Source organism: Bos grunniens, chromosome 7 (genome assembly GCF_055505025.1).
Source record: "Bos grunniens cultivar Pamir isolate PY7600 chromosome 7, Bosgru_T2T1.0, whole genome shotgun sequence".
Lineage (NCBI taxonomy): Eukaryota > Metazoa > Chordata > Mammalia > Artiodactyla > Bovidae > Bos > Bos grunniens.
Window position 1 is genome coordinate 58,626,223 of NC_141171.1, and position 21,671 is coordinate 58,647,893.

General features: G+C 41.7%; 1 protein-coding gene across 1 annotated transcript in view; it reads right to left on the reverse strand.

Annotated features, from left to right (window-relative positions):
* The window catches only part of DPYSL3 (dihydropyrimidinase like 3), a 117,329-nt gene extending 105,095 nt beyond the window's left edge, over positions 1–12,234 (reverse strand). Inside the window, exon 1 of the mRNA XM_086412205.1 lies at positions 11,771–12,234. Coding sequence (XP_086268331.1) covers positions 11,771–12,151 — 381 coding nt within the window. The 5' untranslated portion in view covers positions 12,152–12,234. The remainder of the gene's footprint in view (positions 1–11,770) is intronic.
* Between the last annotated feature and the right edge of the window lie 9,437 nt (positions 12,235–21,671).

Here is a 21,671-nt window from a genome sequence, read left to right on the forward strand (position 1 = left end):
ATCCAGCAGAAAGGTAAGGACACAGAGAAAACCACTGCCTCCCAGATTGGAGGAAACAGAGGGGTGAATGCAGAATCACACCTCACCTGAGCAGAAAGTCAGGAGCAAACATTCCCAGAGGAAACACTGCTGAGGTAAGAAGAGCTGAACTGGGATTGATGAATTGCTGGAGGCACAGCATTGTCAACTTGGAGAGTTAAAAATGCCAGGGGACCCAGTTATCCAGTTACCAGAGAACCCCAAACGTTCTGTGACTGTTGCCTCCAACAGTTCTATCTCATCCTCAGAGCGAATATTAGAGAAAAAGCCCTGTGGCTTCTTGCTGGGAGAAGAGTATTTTTATATATACCAGAGCATTCTGTTCCGAATAAGGCCTGCCTTCAGAAGAAACTACTTCACCAGAGCCTAACTTGCTGTAGTTTGATCAGAGCTTAATCTACCTGATGCGGGGGAGGGAATATCCAATACTAAGAACCTCTAGCCTTCCATGTGGGAGAAGGAAAGTACACAACTCCAGTCCCCTCCAGCCATCCTGTCCCACCTAATGGGTGACAGGGAAGGGCTGTGAAGTTGCTAACGTTCAGATTTCAGAGATACAGGCTCATCAAAAGACTGAGACCTAATCATAGCACTGCAGAATGCTTCCCCTCCACCCACATCTTACCACATTAGTGAGGGTCTATTTACTAGAGTTTCTTTTACCTAGTACATGTGTCTAGCTTTCAACAAAAAATAACAAACTATACTAAAAGCAAAAAAAAACAAAACACACTCCACAGTTTGAAGAGACTGAATGAACATCAGAAACAGAGTCATCAGGTATAAAGAAGGGTATTATTTAATGATAAAGGGATTAATTCTCCAGGAAGGTATAACAATTCTAAATGTATATGTACTTAAAAACAGAGCATTAAAGTATGTGAGGCAGAATCTGATAGAACTTCAAATAGAAAAAGATAAATCCACTATTACACTTAGAGATTTTAATACCCCCCCCATTGAAAATGGACAAATCCTGTAGGCAGAAAAGCAATAAAGACATAGTTGAATGTAACAGAACTATCAATTAACTAGCTATAACTGATATCTACACACTATTTCATCCAAATACAACAGGCTTTACATTCTCCTCAAGCTCACACAAAACATTCACCAAGATATACCACATTCTGGGCTATAAAACATACTTTTAACTAAATTTAAGATAATAGAAATCACATAATATTTATTCTCAGACCACAGTAGAATTAAACTACAAATCAATAAGAGAAAGATAGCCAGAATATCCCCCAAATACTTGGAGATTAAACAGTGCCCTTCTAAGTAACACACGCGGCAAAGAAGAAATCTTAAAAGAAATTTTTAAATATTTTGAGAAAATAAAAGTGAAACCACAACATACCAAAATCCACGGAATGAAATTACAGCAGTGCTTAGAGGAAAACGTATAACATTGAATGCATATATTGGAAAGGCATAAAGGTCTAAAATCAAGTCTAAGTTTTCATCTTAGGAAACTAGAAAAGAAAGACAAATTAGATCCAAATTAAGCAGAAGAAAAGAAAGTAAAAATCAGAACAAATCCATTCAATTGAAAACAAAAAAAACAACAGAGAACATTAAAACCAAAAGCTTGATTTTTCAAAAAAATCAATACAATTGATAAGTATCTAGGCAGGATAGTTAAAGAAAAAAGAGAAGACATAAATTATATGTATAAATTACATATATCTGAAAAAACAACGGGATATCATCATAAATTCCATATACATTAAAAAGATAATAAAGGAGTATTATGAAAAACTCTATGCCCATAAACTTGATAACCCAGATGAAATGGACTCATTCCTTGAAAGACACAATCCACTAAAACTCACACAAGAAGAAATGGACAATCTGAATATTTGATGATAAGAAACTAAGGAACCAATATTATTCAACTTCTATACTTACTATAAAACTACAGTAATCAAGACAGTGCGGTATTGCCAAGAAATAGATCCATATAAATACAGTCAACTGATCTTGGAAGGAAAGTTATGACCAACCTAGACAGCATATTGAAAAGCAGAGATATTACTTTCCCAACAAAGGTCCATCTAGTCAAGGCTATGGTTTTTCCTGTGGTCATGTATGGATGTGAAAGTTGGACTGTGAAGAAAGCTGAGCACTGAAGAATTGATGCTTTTGAACTGTGGTGTTTGAGAAGACTCTTGAGAGTCCCTTGGACTGCAAGGAGATCCAACCAGTCCATTCTGAAGGAGATCAGCCCTGGGTGTTCATTGGAAGGACTGATGCTGAAGCTGAAACTCCAGTACTTTGGCCACCTCATGCGAAGAGTTGACTCATTGGAAAAGACTCTGATGCTGGGAGGGACTGGGGGCAGGAGGAGAAGGGGACGACAGAGGATGAGATGGCTGGATGGCGTCACCAACTGGATGGACATGAGTTTGGGTGAACTCCAGGAGTTGGTGATGGACAGGGAGGCCTGGCGTGCTGATTCATGGGGTTGCAAAGAGTGACTCAGACGTGACTGAGCGACTGAACTGAACTGAACTGATCTTGGACAAAGGAGTGAAGAGAATACAATGGAACAAAGACAGTCTTTCTACAAATGGTGCTGAAACAACCGGACATCCACAAGAGAAAAGTGAATCCAGACACAGATCTTACACCCTTTACAAAATTTAGTTCAAAATGGATCACAAACTTAAATGTAAAATGCAAAACTCTAAATCCCTAGAAGACAGAAGAAAATCTAAATGCCTTTGGGTATGGCAATGACTTTTTAGATACAACAGAGGTACAATTCACAAAAGAAATAATGAATAAGGTGAACTTGGTTAAAAATTTAAAACTTCTGCTCCACACAACAAAATGACAAGACAATCAGAAGACAAGCCACAGACTGGGAGAAAATACTTGTAAGATACACAAATGATAAACGACCCTTGTACAAAATATAAAAGAATGTTTAAAACAATAATAAAATGAACAACCCAATTTAAAAATGGACAAAAGACCTGAACAGACACCTACAAGAAGAGAATATACAGATGACAAGTAAGCATATACAAACATGTTCAGCATGTTCTGTCATTAGGGAGCTGCAACACAGTTGTAGCTAAGGCAACAATGAGATATTACTACATGCCATTTCCTTCTCCAGGGGATCTTCCTGACCCAGGGATCGAACCCAGGTCTCCTGCATTGCAGGCAGACACTTTACCGTCTGAGCTACTAGGGAAGCCCCACATACCTATTAGAATGGCTAAAACCCAAAATAGTGATAATACCAAATGCTGACAAAGGTGTGGAGCACAAGGAATTCTCATTCATTGCTGGTGGGAATACAAAACTTTATGAGACAATTTAGAAATTTTTTTTTTTAACAAAACAGAACATATTCTTATCATACAATCCAACAATCACACTCAACTTACTCAAGCAAATTAAAAATTTATGTCCACACAAAAAGCTGGAAAGTTTACAACAGCTTTAATCCTAACTGCCAAAACCTGGACACAACCAAGATGTCCTTCAGTAAGTGAATGGATAAGTAAACTGTAGTAAATCTAGACACTGGAATATTCAGTGCTAAAATGAAAAGACATGGAGGAAATTTAAATCCGTATTACGGATAAAATAAAACAACCCGAAAATGTTGGATATTATATGATTCCAACTGTATGACGTTCTGGAAAAGGCAAAACTATAGAAACAGTTTTTTAAAATGTAGTTGTCAGGGGTTAGAGGAAAGAGAGGGATGAATATACGCAGCACGAAGGATTTTTAGGGTAGTGAAAATACTCTGTATGATATAATAATAATGGATACATGTCATTATACATTTATCAAAATCCAGAGGATGTACAGCACCAAGAGTGAACCCTAATGTAAACCATGGACTTCAAGTAATAAGAATGTGTCAATAGATTCTCAATTGCAACAAACTCTGATGCTGGTAATGGAGGTGGTTATGCAAGAATGGAGGAGGTTACGCATGAAAAATATGGGAAATCTCTGTACTTTCCACCCAATTATGCTATGAACCTAAACTTACTCTCAGAAATAAAGAAATGGTATGGGGAGGGAGGAGGGAGGAGGGTTCAGGATGGGGAACACATGTATACCTGTGGCGGATTCATTTTGATATTTGGCAAAACTAATACAATTATGTAGTTTAAAAATAAAATAAAATTAGAAAAAAAAATAAAAAAATAAAAAGCAAGCGTGCTAAAAAAAGAAATAAAGTTTAATAAATGCTTCAAAAAGTGGTTTAAAAAAATTGCTTAGAAACAGATAATGCTGCATGTTCCCACTTGTATTTTGAAATAGAGAAAGTATACTCCTGTTAATGGCAATTTTTTCTGGGAGATTATGATGAAAGGCAGTTTATGTTTTCCTAATGTTTATCTATTTCATTCATCTTTGACCCTCCAATACTAGTTTTTGATTGTGCACCTACATAACTAGTGCTTAGTAAGTGTTTTTGAATCAATGAGAAAACAGAAAATTAGTGCATAAAGGGAGATCTGGGGACTTCTCATTATATTTATGGTGACCCTTGTTATCCATATCCCACTGGCCCAACCCCACACATAATAAAGTACACTGAGCACTAACCAGCACCTGGCTTGCAGCCTCATCACAAACCTTCAAGGGCTGTGAACTTTTCTCCAGTTACTAGTCCATAAAAGAGGATATGTCCCTGAAGAACTCAGGCTGACAATTAATTCACTAATGACTAGAGTATTAGAACCACTGACTGCTACAGCATTGTTCCAAAGATCACAGACTTACAGGCACTCACCCAATGGTGGGCAAGACAAGCCACCAGAGTATAAGAAAAAAATATCAGGATGCACTTGTATCTCTGAAAACATTTCCTTTTCAGTTTGTACTTTTTCTTTGTATTTAATAATGTCATAAGATATTAATAAATTATTTGTATATGTAACTTACATATATGCATGGCCTGCCAAGCAGAAGACACAAGTTCAGTCCCTGGGTCGGGAAGATCCTCTCAAGAAGGGAATGGCAACCCACTCCAGTATTCTTGCCTGGCAAATCCCATGGACAGAGAAGCCTGGTGGGCTACAATCCATGGGGTCACAAAAGAGTTGGACACGACTTAGTGACTAAACAACAACAATAACATATATATGTAGTTTTACATTTAATAATGCCTTAAGATATTAATAGATTTATATACAGTATATATATGTAATTTATATATATGCACATCTGTGTACACATATATGTATATATAATATATACATACAGAAAGAGAGCATGCTCTAAAATTTTGTGCATAAAGGTACACAATCAGAGAAGGTTATAGACCATCTGGTCTGGCCCCTTTATTTTAGAAAGGACGAAACTAAAACTCAGAAAAGTGAGGTAACTTGCCTAACTGTTAGTCGCTCAGTCATGTCCAACTCTTTGTGACCACATGGACGGTAGCCCACCAGGCTCCTCTGTCCATGGGATTCTCCAGGCAAGAATACTGGAGTGGGTTACCATGCCCTTCTCCAGGGGATCTTCCTGACTCAGGACTCAAACCCAGGTCTCCTGCATTGCAAGCAGATACTTTACCGTCTGAGCCACCTGGGAAGCAAGTTTAACAACTTACCCAAACTGTATAGCTGAAGAAAACTAATAGTTAAAGGAAGTGTAATGGTTTACCCAGTTGTCTTTTTTTTTTCTGCCTCATTTCACAATTTTGATGGAATTAAACTGTTTTTTGAATATCATGTGAGATAAATTTTAACATTTTCCTAAAAGTTTAATTTTTAAAATGTCCTTACACACCCAAATGGACCTTCTTCCTCGTCCTGCAAAAGGAGGGCTGAACTTGCACTCAAGGATGGCACTCTTCTCAGTCAGATTTCCTCTTCCTAGGGAGCTTTACCCGCTGTCTCACAGGAACATTATTTGCAGGAATAATGCTCAGTGGAAACTAATCATAGACAGAATCAGATATAGAAATCACTAACAGAAAAGCATCAGACAGTCCTCTGGTCTTCTAAAACATTACTAACAAGCATTGTCAGCAAAACCCTGTCTCCAGGGACCATTACTTTGAGGGAACTCTGCCAATCATAGCATTACTTAGAAGGCGCAGTTTTTATGATCCTCAAACGCCTACTGTCAAACTAAACTAAAGTTCTGAATGGTTTCAAACACTTCCAGGTTTGGCTAAGTAAATATACTTTCAAATTCAAGTGTGGCCTGAGGGCCAGGTAAGAGCTTTTTCCCCCAGCCTGAGTGCATACTTTAGTTTGTCAGAGCAGCAAATGCCTTTGCATTACAGAGTATGGATGCGGATGAGTAGAGACCTAGAATTCTGTTGCCAGCTGTCTTCCTTTGTGGAGGGTAAGGACAAAGACTTCAATTTCTCTGAATCATTTTGAAAACCATCTCCCAGGATTTAAAAAAAAAAAAAGCAAATGGTAAAAGGTAAGAAGCACATCTCATTAGTTTCAAAATTCTCTCCTCCTAGAACCAAAAGCCCTGCTGAATTCATAAGGAAACGTTTTGCACAAAAGTGGCCCATGTGAGAAGCTGGGAACTAGAAAGGATCCCCAGTTCCCAAAAGGGAGTTATCAATAGACCTATGTAATCATAATGTCATTGCTTTGTTTTTACAGATGACAGTCTTTGCAGAATCATTTGGTCTTGGCAGACCATATATCATAATTCTCCTCCCTTTAGTAATTTCTTCACTGCTAGAGAAAATTCTGCATATGTGGAAACCATCTTGACAAATGGTGAAAAAATATTTTCTTTTCACTTAGAATTGCCTTTTTTATACTGTCAGAATTTATAAACAAAAAGTTGTGTGGAGAATTTTGGCAATATGAATGCCTAGCATGAGAAAAATGTAAACATGCAATTTAACAAAATGTTTACAAATAGGTCCAGAACCGCAAGAGAAACACCCAGGGATATCTCAAATCTGGAACTTGGCATTTGGCGGATAATTCAGTGACTTTTTTTTTACATTTTTATTCTGGAAAAACACTTTTGTTATTTAATCCTTTCATAAGGTATTCATTTATTAACCAAACTGATTTCCTTCAGGTGGGAATTAATAACTACATATGCTAGAGATACAGCATATTTTAATTTTATCATGATATTTTTTAAAAAACTCTTTTGATAGCTGCAGAATTAACTTGCAAGAATAAGGATTTTGTAGCAAAGACTGTTCTCAAAGATTGAGCAACTGAGCTCCAAGCATACTGAATAATGGGCTGGCAGGGAGATGTAGGTGGTTTTTAAGGTGCATGTAGTGGGAAGATCTGTGTGTGGGGTGTGTGTGTGTGTGTGTGTGTGTGTCTGTTCTTGACATGTAACCACAATTTAGGGCAAGGGCAGATCTTCCCACTATCTATGTCAGGCACATAGAAAATGTTCAAAAAGAGATATTATCAAATCTATAGACAGTCCAAATCTGGAACAAGGGATATTTTATTATAGAACTAAGCTTTAAAATTATCCTGATAGTAGAAGAATAAGCTAAAATGGTTATGAATATTATAGAAGGGGAAAAAGTTAAAATCCTACAGTTAAAGGGTTTTTCTTTCCTTTTGGTTTTAAGTTCAACTGTAGCAACATAGTATGCAGATATCCTGGCTTTAAGAAGCAACAGTTAGAACTGTACATAGAACAATGGACTGATTCACAATTGGGAAAATAGTACAACAAAGCTGTACACTGACACCCTGCTTATTTAACTTCTATGCAGAGTACATCACGACAGATGCCTGGCTGGATGAATCACAAGCTGGAATCAAGATTGCCGGGAGAAATATCTACAACTTCAGATATACAAATAATACTACCCTATTGGCAGAAAATATAGAGGAACTAAAGAGCCTCTTGATGAGGGTGAAAGAGGACAGTGAAAAAAATGGCTTGAAACTCAACATTCAAAAAACTAAGATCATGGCATCCAGTCCCATCACTTCATGGCAAATAGAAGGGGGAAAAGTGGAAGCAATGACAAATTTTCTTTTCTTGGGCTCCAAAATCACTGTGAACAGTGACTACAGCCATGAAATTAAAGGACACTTACCCCTTGGAAGGAAAGCTATGACAAACCTAGATTGCATTGTTCAAAAGAAGAGATATCACTTTGCTGACAAAGCTTCATATAGTCAAAGCTATGGGTTTTCCAGTAATCATGTACGGATGTGAGAGTTGGACAATAAAGAAGCCTGAGCTCCAAAGAGATGATGCTTTCAAACTGTGGGCTGGAGAAGACTCTTGAGAGTACCCTGGACTTCAAGGAGATCAAACCAATCAATCCTAAAGGAAATGAACCCTGAGTATTCGTTGGAAGGACTGATGCTGAAGCTGAAGCTCCAGTAGGTTGGTCACCTGGTGCGAAGAGTTGACTCATAGGAAAAGACCCTCATGCTGGGAAAGATTGAAGGCAAAAGGAGCAGGGGCTGACAGAGGATGAGATGGATAGATAGCATCACTGACTCAATGACATGTATCTGAGCAAACTCCAGGTGACAGTAGGACAGAGGAGCCTGGAATGCTGTAGTCCATGGGGTCACAAAGAGTTGGCTATGACTTAGCAACTGAAAAACAACATCCTAGCTCATGTGGAAAAGTTTCTGAAGGCTTGAATGACATAGAATTTACTATGGTGCCAACAGCAGGACATGGATTACTGGATTATTATGTGTAATCTTTACTATAGAATCGTAAGTTGTATATAAATCAGGGAAAGTAACTAGCCTAATGCACTTGGGCATGGCCATATCCCATGTAGAACACTGTGTTCAGTTCTGGGCATTATATTTTTGAAAGAATATTTATAAAGTATATTAATAATATAATCTGAAAAGGAAATTCAAGTGGTGAAAGGCTCATAGAAGGGAGAGCTGAAGAAACTAGGAATAATAAGGCTAAAAAGGAGAATTTTAGGGAGAATGTGATTAATTGCCCTAAAACATATAAAAGGCAGTAAAAGCAAAGGGTAATAATAATTAACATGTATTGAGTACCATATGCAAAGTAGTCACTGTTATCTGCATTTTGCAAAAGAGGAAAACTGAGGCCCGCAGAATACGTTACACATCTGTGGCCACATAATTTATAATGGTTGAGCCAGTTTTCATCCCACTAATCCACCCCCAGATCTGGGAGAGAGATTAAAGCTATTTCCCAAATATTTCTAATCTCCGTTTACAGAATCCTAGTAAGACTGTTAACTTTCTCAATTTTTTTGAAGCTGAACATGAACTGATGATTTGCTCTGGTCCAGGAAATATGGCCATAAGTCATATACATAACTTCAGTGCGGGAGTTTAAGAGCCTATGAGCAATTTACCACATGCTTTTCCTACCTTGGATGTGAGGACATGGAACTTCCATCAGTCTAGGTCTCTGAAGGGCAATGATTAACAGCTGTCCTGAAGATCCATGATAGACAAGTAGCAGGAGCAAAAACCAAACCATTATTGTTCGATTAAGCCACTGGGATTTGAGGACTGTTTGTTACTGCAACATTATCTCAGCTTTTCTGACAGATACACAAGCCTACATGCTTAAACTCATTAAAATATCTCACCATAAGGAAACATTGTTATTCATATATTCCCAGAACCAAGAATAGTTTGTAGAAACTAAGGTAGGTAGACTTGGACTTTTTTTTTAATGTAAAATCCTCCAAAATTGCTTCATGTGAAGAAGTGAGCTCCCTGAAAATGGCAATATTTAAACAGAGACCAGATGATGATTTTGTACCTACATAGCGAAAGAGATGGCTTCATTATGGGGGTTTTATCAAACTTTTATCCAGCACCTCCAATGTGCCAGGCATTTCAGCCACAAAGATAAATCCAAACACCCTATCTTCATCCTGGAGGAAATAAGTTCAGAAGTAGATAACCTCTGATGTCTCTTCGATCAGTGTGATTCAACTAAATTAGAGATAATAACATGGTCTGGATAAAGCTGACAGCAAGCCCGAACTTAGAAATAAGCACGTAGCACTACAAATCCTGGTTGTATTATTATTTTTCAATTAAGAGCCAAAAGTACAGGGTTTGCAAAAAGAAAGAAAAAGAAAGACATGTTGGGTTTAAAAGAGGAACATTTTCCCTTTCTCTAGTTACCATTCTTAAATCCTGCAAACCAGGCATATTATCTGGCTTACATCAGGGGTGTTCCAGCAAAGGGAATAGCACTGACTCATAGCAATTGTTACCGACCTTTTCCATCACCTCTCCCATCCCTTCGAATCAGGAAGGGGACATTTCAATACTTATCAAAGTCAGATCTGAAAAGAGGCAATAATCTTTCCCTAGGGCCATTCTTCAGTTTCAAAATCAGCCAAACCCTTCCCAAAAGATCAGAAGCTTTTCCTAAAAGGGTATTTAAGTGGGACCTAGAGGAATCCCACATTCTAAGGATGATGTGAAAATCACAAACTAAATGAGTGATTCCAAGACACAGTGATGTTCCCCAAAGGCACCTTAAAACCATACTCATTTTGGTACTTTCTTTCCTGTTACCAATTCTTAAAACTTAGTTTATTTTTTTTTAAACTTCCAAAAATCAAGCAGCACAGAGTTCTCTCCTTTCACTGGCTCGCTGCATTTTAATGGAAAAACATCTAAAACTTGGGTTAGCATTAACTTTAATTGCTCTGAGGCAAACATTTCCATTTCAGGTTATGATTCATAACCGTATTAGTCCAATATAATATATGCAGGCTGGATTTTGCAGCCATTATCTAGACAAGGGTGAGGTATCTGATTACTATTGTTCCCCAACTCAAAAGGGTCAGTTTGAACTCCTGAATACTCCAATCCCTCCCGCCCAGGCCCTGAGTTTTCTGAACTATGGTCCTGATTTTTTATGAAATAAATGAGGGCAAGCTGAGTTTCAGTGCCACATCTTAAGTGCCATATCTTAAGCTCAGTGTGACATGAGTTTCTGAAAAAATACACACAGAAAAAACTGGCTTTGGCACATGGCAGAGCAGTAGGGAACTTGCAGCTGTACTAGTTTAATATGCGCCCTTAATACTCTTGCCTATTTTCAAAAATACAATACCACTCTTCCCCAGACAGCTGGCTCCCCAGCCTCCTGGCTCCCCAGCCTCGCGCCAAGCTACCTACACAAATATACACTTAACAAACACAGATGTGAAATGTCGACCTAGGGCAGAAGAGAAGCAAGGGGTTTCGGGTGTTTAGTCTGGTGGCTCCACACTGAAAAGTTTCAGGAGCAGAGCTAATGTTGGAAGAGTGAGAGGGGAAACCGCCCAGCCTGTACTTTCATCCGGGTACTATGGAGATGACCCCGTTTTCCCGGGACCAGTTTGCCCTCTGCCCTGGTGACCTGGCTTGAGATTTAATCTAGAGACAGAAGGGAGATCAAGAAGACAATTGTGCGGGTGGGTACTCAGACCGAGAGAAGGGCTAGAAGTCACTCAGCCTTCCTGCACTGGCCGGGCTGACACACCCACTCAGAACCGATGGCCCGGGGATGCGGCAGGGAGGGGAGGGGACCCACGCACCCCGTGTCCCGCGCGCACAAAGATGCTACAGTGGGGACGCGCGTGAATAATTCAGATTTGGGCTGGAAGGTCTCGATGCACTCGGCGGAGGGTGCCCTTTTCCTCCCCCTAGTCCTCCATCCCCCCCACAAAGTGAACGAGAGAAAGTTGTGTCCGGGCCAAGGCGCCCCGGGGCTGCAAAGGGAGCGAGGACAGGCGGAGAGGAAACCCGGGCCCCCTTACCTTGTCCTTGGGGCCGAGGTTTTGCAAAACCTCCTTGCCGGTGGCGCTCCGGATCTCCACCCCAGCGGGCGCGGGCGACGCGGGCGCGGGCTCCCGGCTCTCCTCCCGGCCTTGGCCCCGGTGCGGGGTATCCCCCTCGGCGCCAGGTCGGCTCCCCGAGCCTCGGACGCTGCCCTGGCTGCTCCGGGGAGTCTTCGCGCCGCGCTGCCCCACGCTCAGGGCATCGAAATCCAGCGTCTTGCTCTCGAAGGCGCCCTCCACGTTGCAGAACATGCCTCCGTACTTCTGCCGCGGGACCTGGTCGGTGGTGCCCGGCCTGGCCAGGTACACGGGCAGATCGTCTTCATGGGAGCTGTCCCAGCCTCTGCGGCCCGAGGCCATGGTTGGATCGCGACAGCGGCCCGTGGGTTCTCTTCCCCAAAGGCGGAAAGGGCAGCAGCCGGCAGCGTGCGCCGAACCACAGTGACTGGGGCGGGAGGAGGCGCCTGAGCCTTCGCGCCAGAGGCGGCAGTGCTGCTCCGGTTCCTGCCAGTCCCCTGCGAGCCCCGAGTCAGCGAGCGAAGCGCTTGGGCCGGAGCGGCGGCGTGTTCCGCTCGCCCGCCTCGCCCGCCCAGCCGGCCGCACCTCCTGCGCGCCGGGACCCTAACGTGGCCTCCTGCGATCACGCGTCCCCGCCGCCCATCCAAAGGAGAAATCCAACTTGGCGCGCGCGCACACACACAGGCACGGTTCCAGCTCGCCCAACAACCCCCAGGTTGACACTCAAGAGCTCGCCTCACTCTCATGTGAGCACAAACCCTGTTTTACCCACACTCACTCCCAAGTTGGCCTCCCAAACACAAGCCTCTGCCCCACTCAGGTACGGAAACTTTGTTGGCTCAGGTGGGTTGATATAAACTCTAAGTTCTTCCTGATTTACAGCAACACACACACACACAAACTCAAATTTACCAGACTCACAATCTCAGACTTTGTTTACCCATAATCCCAGACTCTGTCTCATCCTAATCTTAGAATTGTCTCACAATTGCTCCCGGTTCTAGAATCTGCCTCACAAACCTGCACCCTCACATAATGAACTCCTGAATTATTGGCTTACAGAGCTCTACAGACACATCATCTTATTGACAATCACAAGAAACCTGTAACAGACTCACACACTTCAATTTATTCTTTTAATTTTTCTTTGATGTGGACTGCTCCCCAACCAGGGATCCAAATGCACCGCCTACATTGGAAGGGGAAGTCTTAACCCCTGGACCATCAGGGAAGTCCCCCTTCAACCTATTCTTACTTCATATATTTCACCCTGGATTTTGCTTTTTATCCACCCTTAATTTGTTTATTTACTTTTGGCCATGACTTGCTGGCATGTGGGATCTTAGTTCCCAGGCCACAGATCAAACCTGCACCCACTGCATTGGAAGGTGGAGGCTCAATCACTGGACCACCGAGGAAGTCACTTAAAAGATTTTTTTTGAAGTATAGTTTTGGTTTGAATTGTTTGGTTTTCTACTATGTGCTTACCTAAATAGGTAAAAGATGAAAACCACATCTTTTTTTTTTTTTTTTCCCCTAAGGTGTCAGGGTTTGTTTTGTTTGTTTTTTGGTTGAACCTCCAGCCATGAGGGATCTTAGTTCCCCTGATTAGGGATGGAGCCTATGCCCCTTGCAGTGGAAGCCCAGAGTCTTAACCACTGGCCCACCAGGGAAGTCCCTATCCACCCTTGATTTGCATCACACACAATTACACTACTGATCAGACAAGCCTTGCAAAGTACTCTTAATACTTTGTCCTCATCGGACAACTTCCTGGCTGATACCTCACTTATTGAGGTCAGAACCCTACACTTGGCCCCACACACAAGTCTAGATTTACCTCAAAATTGAGAACCAAAGACTTTGCCATTTCTATTAGCGGACACACACGCAGGTATTACTCATGCATATGCACAGTCTCACATCCGCAGCCTCTTCCATGTCCACCCACATACACTCTATGCCAGACTGCCCCATGAACACAGAGTTCACAAACTCAGAGCTCACACCACATGTGCACACCCTGCCTAAGCTCCAAACCTGTAAGGCCCACTTTCAACTGACCCCTTCTTAGAAATTCACTCTTGCAGTTACTTAGTCATCGAACATGAACTGCACGCCCACTCTGCTCTTCAGAAGGTACTGGAGAGACAGTGTTAAACAAGGCAGATGAGGGCCTGTCCCCATTGAGAGTATAGACTGCAACCACCCATCTGGGTAGCTCAGTCATTCACTGGCCTGCCCAACTTCATCTTCTGAATTCTCCACTACATCATAAGCTCCATGAAGGCAGATATTCGATCTGTTTAGTCTACCTTTGAATATCTGGAGTCTAGAGCATCTGTTGGCACTTAAGGTACTCCGTAAATCTCTTTTGAATGAATGGATGATGATGATAATATTAAAAACAACAGTAGGGAACATTCATCGGTACAGTTGCTGTGTGCCACTCGTTAATGTAATGGTTTCCCATATATGTATTAATTCATTTAGTGCCCATAAGCATTTGGAAGTTTTCTTTGTGCGCATAGACATGATCTTTAAAGGCATCTACACTGAAGTTCATGAATTGAAACTCTGAACATCAATTTGGGGGGAAATTGGGATTGTGGGAAATGGGATCTCAGTGGCAGGCCTGTAACAGCCTTGGTGGTTTGAAGGATAGAAGTTGACATAAACTCAAAGACAAGTACATTGACACCAGTTATACTTAACCCACAATGAGGAGAAAGGACCTTAAAGACTGTCTATACTCCATCAAAATTACTGACTTCCTTTGGGCAGCTGCTCCTTTTTAACAAATGCTGGTGGTGTTGGACTTAGAAATTTATGTGAGGGACTTCCCTGGTGGCCCAGTGGCTAAGAATCTATCTGCCAGTGCAGGGGTCACGGGTTTGATCTCTGGTCCAGGAAGATTCCACATCCTGCGGGGCAACTAAGCCTGTCTACTGTACTGCTGAAGGCTGCGTACCCTAGAGGCTGTGCTCTGCAAAAAGAGAAGCCACCGCAATGTGAAACCTGAGCACTGCAGCTAGAGAAAGCCTGCACACAGCAGTGAAGACCCAGCACAGCCAAATATAAATAAATATTTTTTAAAAGAAATGTATATAAAAAAAATTCATGTGAAATATCCATAAAACAGGCCATTCCCTCCCTCTTTGCTCCTATAGGTTACCTTCCTCTCCTTTCCCATTGCTTTCATCCCTCCTTTCATCGATTCATCTTCTGACTGTTAGGAGGAAACTTGCTATGTGTCCAGCATTGTCCTGGGTTCCCTCCCTGGTGGAACACAAGTCTAGTCGCAGGGAACTGACAGTAAGAAAGATTAGGTCAGATAGTCACAAGAATTATGAAGAAAGTAAGATAGCCAGTTTTTTAATTGGCTAGCCAGGAAAGACTTGAAGTCTTCCCTCTCTGACTTTCTATATACACCAGGGGCACCTTCACCATCAGCAGCAGCAACAATAAAGATACCAGCTAACATTTATTAGGAATTCTGTAACAAGTTCAGTCCTAAGGATTTCCATTGTGTCTTGATTAATCTTAATGGCACTGTGAGTCAAGTGCCATTATTTTACTAGTGAAGAAGCTGAGGCTCTTAAGTGCCCAAGCTATGACAGAATGGTAACTGGAAGCAAAATACGTGCCAAGAGTCCAAGGTTTCCTTTGAGAGGAGCACATTCTGAAGGTAGACCAGGCTTGTCTGTTTTCCCGTGTGTGGGCGTAGATATGCTCAGTTACATTGCCTCACCACTATGACTGTTGCAATGTACATGCTCCATAATTACATTTGTTGATGAAACATCACCTTTAAGAGTCAACAGCTGCATATACACATATGTGTTTAATTAAGAAAGCCAAGCAGTCCTGAAATGAAGACTGAAATGGGAATGGCTGATCTGACTCCAGTTCTGCAACTATGTGGCCTCTGGCCAAGCATCTTATTTAACTTCTAGATGTCTTTCTTCTTTGTATTTGCCTCACCCACTTAACAGGATTATTAAGGACTTTATTCCTTGAGTAAGACATTGTGCTGAGAACTCCACATGCATGGCCTTAACCTTCATAACAACCCCATAAATTTCGTGTGATTATTCTCATTTGACCGGTGGAGAAAACAAGGCCTGGACAAGTTAAGTTTCTTGCCCAAAGTATCACAGCTAGCACTTCAAGGTAGAATTCAAATCCTTCACCAGCTAACTCAGGGCCTGTGCTCTTAAAAAACACCCACAACAGAGTTCTGATGTAAGGATCCAAAGGGAGAATAAAAGGAAAGACTAAAAGTGAGATGTTAACAAAGAAAATTATTCTAATAATATCTAAACAATATCCAACTGTTTCTGGGCAGAGGTTGACTTTAATCAGGACAAATATTCACATAAAGAAACATCCTACCAGTGTCAAGCTAACAAAGGACACAGCCCCACGAACACACGGTGATTTTGTCACATCTCTCCCTAGAGAGGTAGAGGAGACATTACTTAGGGCAGTCACAAACATAAGAGAACCATTCTGTCTGTGGCCACCTTAAGTCACTTCCTGCTGAAAAAGTTATCCCAAACCACATAAAAACAGCAAGCTATTTCTCTAACCAAGCAACAAAATGGAGCTTTCCACTTGTCACATACCTGAACAGATTTGCATTTTCTGTAACTGTAGTAAATGACTTGCCAGTTTGCATTGAGATGACCTGTGAAGTGAGCCACAGGGTATCTGATTATAACTTCAGGGAAATGTATTCCGGCGGCATCTTCTATTACCTATAGATCAGCAGAAGGCAGAGACTCCTGGATGGTAAGCAATGGCACTCGAGGAGCAATCCAGATATAGCATTGCCTAGGACATCTTTGTGGAGAAGGCAATGGCACCCCACTCCAGTACTCTTGCCTGGAAAATCCCATGGATGGAGAAGTCTAGTGGGCTGCAGTCCATGGGGTTGCTAAGAGTCGGACACGACTGAGAGACTTCCCTTTCACTTTTCACTTTCATGCATTGGAGAAGGAACTGGCAACCCACTCCAGTGTTCTTGCCTGGAGAATCCCAGGGACGGGGGAGCCTGGTGGGCTACCGTCTCTGGGGTCGCACAGAGTCGGACACGACTGAGTGACTTAGCAGCAGTAGCAGGACATCTTTGATGTAAAATAAACTGCACTGCAGTCTTTTTTGTTTGTTTTGTCTTGGGAAGGGAGCATTTTATAAAGATGGGGGTGGGATAAGATAGGGATGGGGGTTAAGAGATACAAACTGCTATGTATGAAACAAACTATGAGGATATGTTGGATCGGCTTCCCCGGTGGCTCAGCTGGTAAAGAATCTGCCTGCAATGCAGGGGACCCCGGCTTGATTACTGAGTGGGGAATTTCCCCTGGAAAAGGGATAGGCTACCCACTCCAGGATACTTGGGCTTCCCTGGTGGCTCAGATGGTAAAAAATCCACCTGCAAAGCAGGAAACCTGGGTTTGATCCCTGGGTCAGGAAGATCCCCTGGAGGTGGGCATGGCAACCCACTCCAATATTCTTGCCTGGAGAATTCCATGGACAGAGGAGCCTGGTGGGCTACAGTCCATGGGGTCACAGAGTCGAACATGACTGAGTGACTAAGCACAACTCAGTATATATTGGACAGCATGGGGAATATAGGCAATATTTTATAATAATCACAATGAAGTATAATCTATAAAAATTTTGAATCACTATGTTGTACAACTGAAACTAATATAATACCATAAATATACTATACTGCAATTTTAAAAAGTCATAAACTCTCAACAAATATGGGAAAATGTGAACAATGGCAGGTTAAGTGAAGAAGCAGGATGTAAAAGTAGTCATATGTCATGTTTATGACTATTAAATATGTTGACTATTAACAAGGGATAAACAAAAACTCTAACAATTGTGTCTAGGTTATGCATATTTTTCTCTTTTTTGCTAAACTTGTAATGATGTTATCAGATTTTTTTAATGGAGTATAATTGCTCTACAACATTATGGTAGTTTCTGCCTAACAACAAAATGAACCAGGTATCAGTTCACTTCAGTTCAGTCGCTCAGTCCTGTTCAATTCTTTGTGACCCCATGGACTGCAGCACGCCAGGTCTCCCTGTCCATCACCAACGCCTGGAGTTTACCCAAACTCATGTCCATTGAGTCGGTGGTGCCATCCAACCATCTCATTCTCTGTCGTCCCTTTCTCCTCCTGCCTTCAATCTTTCCCAGCATCAGGGTCTTTTCAAATGAGTCAGTTCTTCGCATCAGGGAGCCAAAGTTTTGGAGTTTCAGCTTCAATATCAGTCCTTCCAATGAACACTCAGGACTGATCTCCTTTAGGATGGACTTCTTGTATCTCCTTGCAGACTCAGGGAGTCTCAAGAGTCTTCTCCAACACCACAGTTCAAAAGCGTCAATTCTTCAGTGCTCAGCATTCTTTATAGACCATCTCTCACATCCATACATGACTACTGGAAAAACCATAGCCTTGACTAGAAGGACCTTTGTTGGCAAAGTAATGTCTTTGCTTTTTAATATGCTGTCTAGGTTGGTCATAACTTTCCTTCCAAGGAGTAAACATCTTTTAATTTCATGGCTGTGGTCACCATTTGCAGTGATTTTGGAGCCCCCCAAAATAAAGTCTGCCACTGTTTCCCCATCTATTTGCCATGAAGTGATGGGATAGATGGCATGATCTTAGTTTTCTGAATGTTGAGCTTTAAGCCAACTTTTTCACTCTCCTCTTTCACTTTCATCAAGAAGCTCTTTAGTTCTTTACTTTCTGTCATAAGGGTGGTGTCATCTCCATATCTGAGGTTATTGATATTTCTCTTGGCAATCTTGATTCCAGCTTGTGCTTCATCCAACCCAGCGTTTCTCATGATGTACTCTGCATATAAGTTAAATAAGCAGGGTGACAATATACAACCTTAACGGATCCCTTTTCCTATTTGGAACCAGTCTGCTGTTCCATGTCCAGTTCTAACTGTTGCTTTGACCTGCATACAGGTTTCTCAAGAGGCAGGTCAGGTGGCCTGGTATTCCCATCTCTTTCAGAATTTTCCACAGTTTGTTGTGATCCACACAGTCAAAGGCTTTGGCATAGTCAATAAAGCAGAAGTAGATGTTTTTCTGGAACTCTCTTGCTTTTTTGATGACCCAGTGGATGTTGGCAATTTGATCTCTGGTTCCTCTGCCTTTTCTAAAACCAGCTTGAATATCTGGAAGTTCATGGTTCACGTATTGCTGAAGTCTGGCTTGGAGAATTTTAAGCATCACTTTACAAGCGTGTGAGATGAGTACAATTGTGTCGTAGTTTGAGCATTCTTTGGCATTGCCTTTCTTTGGGATCGGAATGAAAACTGACCTTTTCCAGTCCTGTGGCCACTGCTGAGTTTTCCAAGTTTGCTGGTGTGTTGAGTGCAGCACTTTCACAGCGTCATCTTTCAGGATTTGAAATAGCTCTACTTATATTCTATCACCTCCACTAGCTTTGTTCGTAGTGATGCTTCCTCAGGCCCACTTGACTTCACATTCCAGGATGTCTGGCTCTAGGTGAGTGATCATCACACCATCGTGATCATCTGGGTCATGAAGATCTTTTTTGTACAGTTCTTCTGTGTATTCTTGCCACCTCTTCTTAATATCTTCTGCTTCTCTTAGGTCCATACCATTTCTGTCCTTTATTGAGCCCATCTTTGCATGAAATGTTCCCTTGGTATCTCTAATTTTCTTGAAGAGATCTCTAGTCTTTCCCATTCTATTGTTTTCTTCTATTTCTTTGCACTGATCACTGAGGAAGGCTTTCTTATCTCTCCTTGCTATTCTTTAGAACTCTGCATTCAAATGGGTATATCTTTCCTTTTCTCCTTTGATTTTTGCTTCTCTTCTTTTCACAGCTATTTTTAAGGCCTCCTCAGACAGCCATCTTGCTTTTTTGCATTTCTTTTTCTTGGAGATGGTCTTGATCCCTGTCTCCTGTACAATGTCACGAACCTCCATCCATAGTTCATCAAGCACTCTGTCTATCAGATCTAGTACCTTAAATGTATTTCCCACTTCCACTGTATAATCATAAGGGATTTGATTAAGTCATACCTGGATGGTCTAGTGGTTTTCCCTACTTTCTTTAAGTCTGAATTTGGCAATAAGGAGTTCATGATCTGAGCCACAGTCAGCTCCCTGTCTTGATTTTGCTAACTACATAGAGCTTCTCCATCTTTGGCTACAAAGAATATAATCAATCTGATTTCGGTGTTGACCATCTGGTAATGTCCATGTGTAGAGTCTTCTCTTGTGTTGTTGGAAGAGGGTGCTTGCCATGATCAGTGTGTTCTCTTGGCAAAACTTTATTAGCCTTTGCCTGGCTTCATTCTGTACTCCAAGACCAAATTTGCCTGTTATTCCAGGTGTTTCTTGACTTCCTACTTTTGCATTCCAGTCCTCTATAATGAAAAGAACATCTTTCTTGGGTGTTAGTTCTAGAAGGTCCTGTAGGTCTTCATAGAACCGTTCAATTTCAGCTTCTTCAGCATTACTGGTCAGGGCATAGACTTGGATTACCATGATATTGAATGGTTTGCTTTGGAAATGAACAAGAGATCATTCTGTTGTTTTTGAGATTGCATCCAAGTACTGCATTTCAGACTCTTTTATTGACTATGATGGCTACTCCATTTCTTCTAAGGGATTCTTGCCCACAGTTGTAGATATAATGGTCATCTGAGTTAAATTCACCCATTCCAGTCCGTTTTAGTTCGCTGATTCCTAAAATGTCGATGTTCACTCTTGCCATCTCCTGTTTGACCACGTCCAATTTGCCTTGATTCATGGACCTAACATTCCAGGTTCCTATGCAATATAGCTCTTTACAGCATCGGACCTTGCTTCCATCACTGGTCACATCCACAACTGGGTGTTGTTCCGCGGCACTGGAAGCAAGTGGTGGCTGTGCGGTGCTGGAGTAGCAAGAGGCCGAGAGGAGATACTCCAGGTCCAAGGTCAGGAGCAGGGCCGTGAGGAGATAGCCCACGTCCAAGGTCGGAGAAATACCAGTAAGTCAGTAGGCAATGAGAGAGGGCATCAGACGGCAGACAGACAGAAATCACAATCATAGAAAACTAACCAGTCTAATCTCATGGACCACAGCCTTTCTATCTCAATGAAACTATGAACCATGCCGTGTAGGGCCACCCAAGACAAATGGGTCATGGTGAAGAGTTCTGACAAAATGTGGTCCACTGGAGAAGGGAATGGCAAGCCACTTCGGTGTTCTTGCCTTGAGAACCCCATGAACAGTATGAAAAGGCAAAAAGATAGGTAACTGAAAGATGAACTCCCCAGGTCAGTAGGTGCCCAACATGCTACTGAACCAGCTATAAATATACCTATATCCTGTCTCGAGCCTCCCTCCCCAGCTTCATCCCACCCCTCTAGGTCATCACAGAGCGTGAAGCTGAGCTCCCTGTGCTATACAGCAGGTTCCCACTAGCTATCTGGTTTACACATGGTAGTGCATATATGTCATGCACTCTAGTCTTATAAAGCAAAAATCTACCCAACAGAAGACAAAATTTTAATAGTCACTAAGGCTGTGCCTCCATACTCAGAACAAGGAGAAAACAGAGAACTTAATGCAGTTTACTTTGACTCAACAATGAGTTTAAATATCTCTGATCAAAACCCACCCTCTGTCTTTTCCTTCCTTGAGCTGCAGGAATTTGAACCTATATTATCTCTTTCCTACTTTATGGGTACAGACTTTAAATACCTCATTTGCACCCTATAAATGTCATATATGAATGAGACAATCTTTGCAAAATACTCAGCACTCTACCCAACACACAGTATTTGCTCAATAAAAATTAGTTTC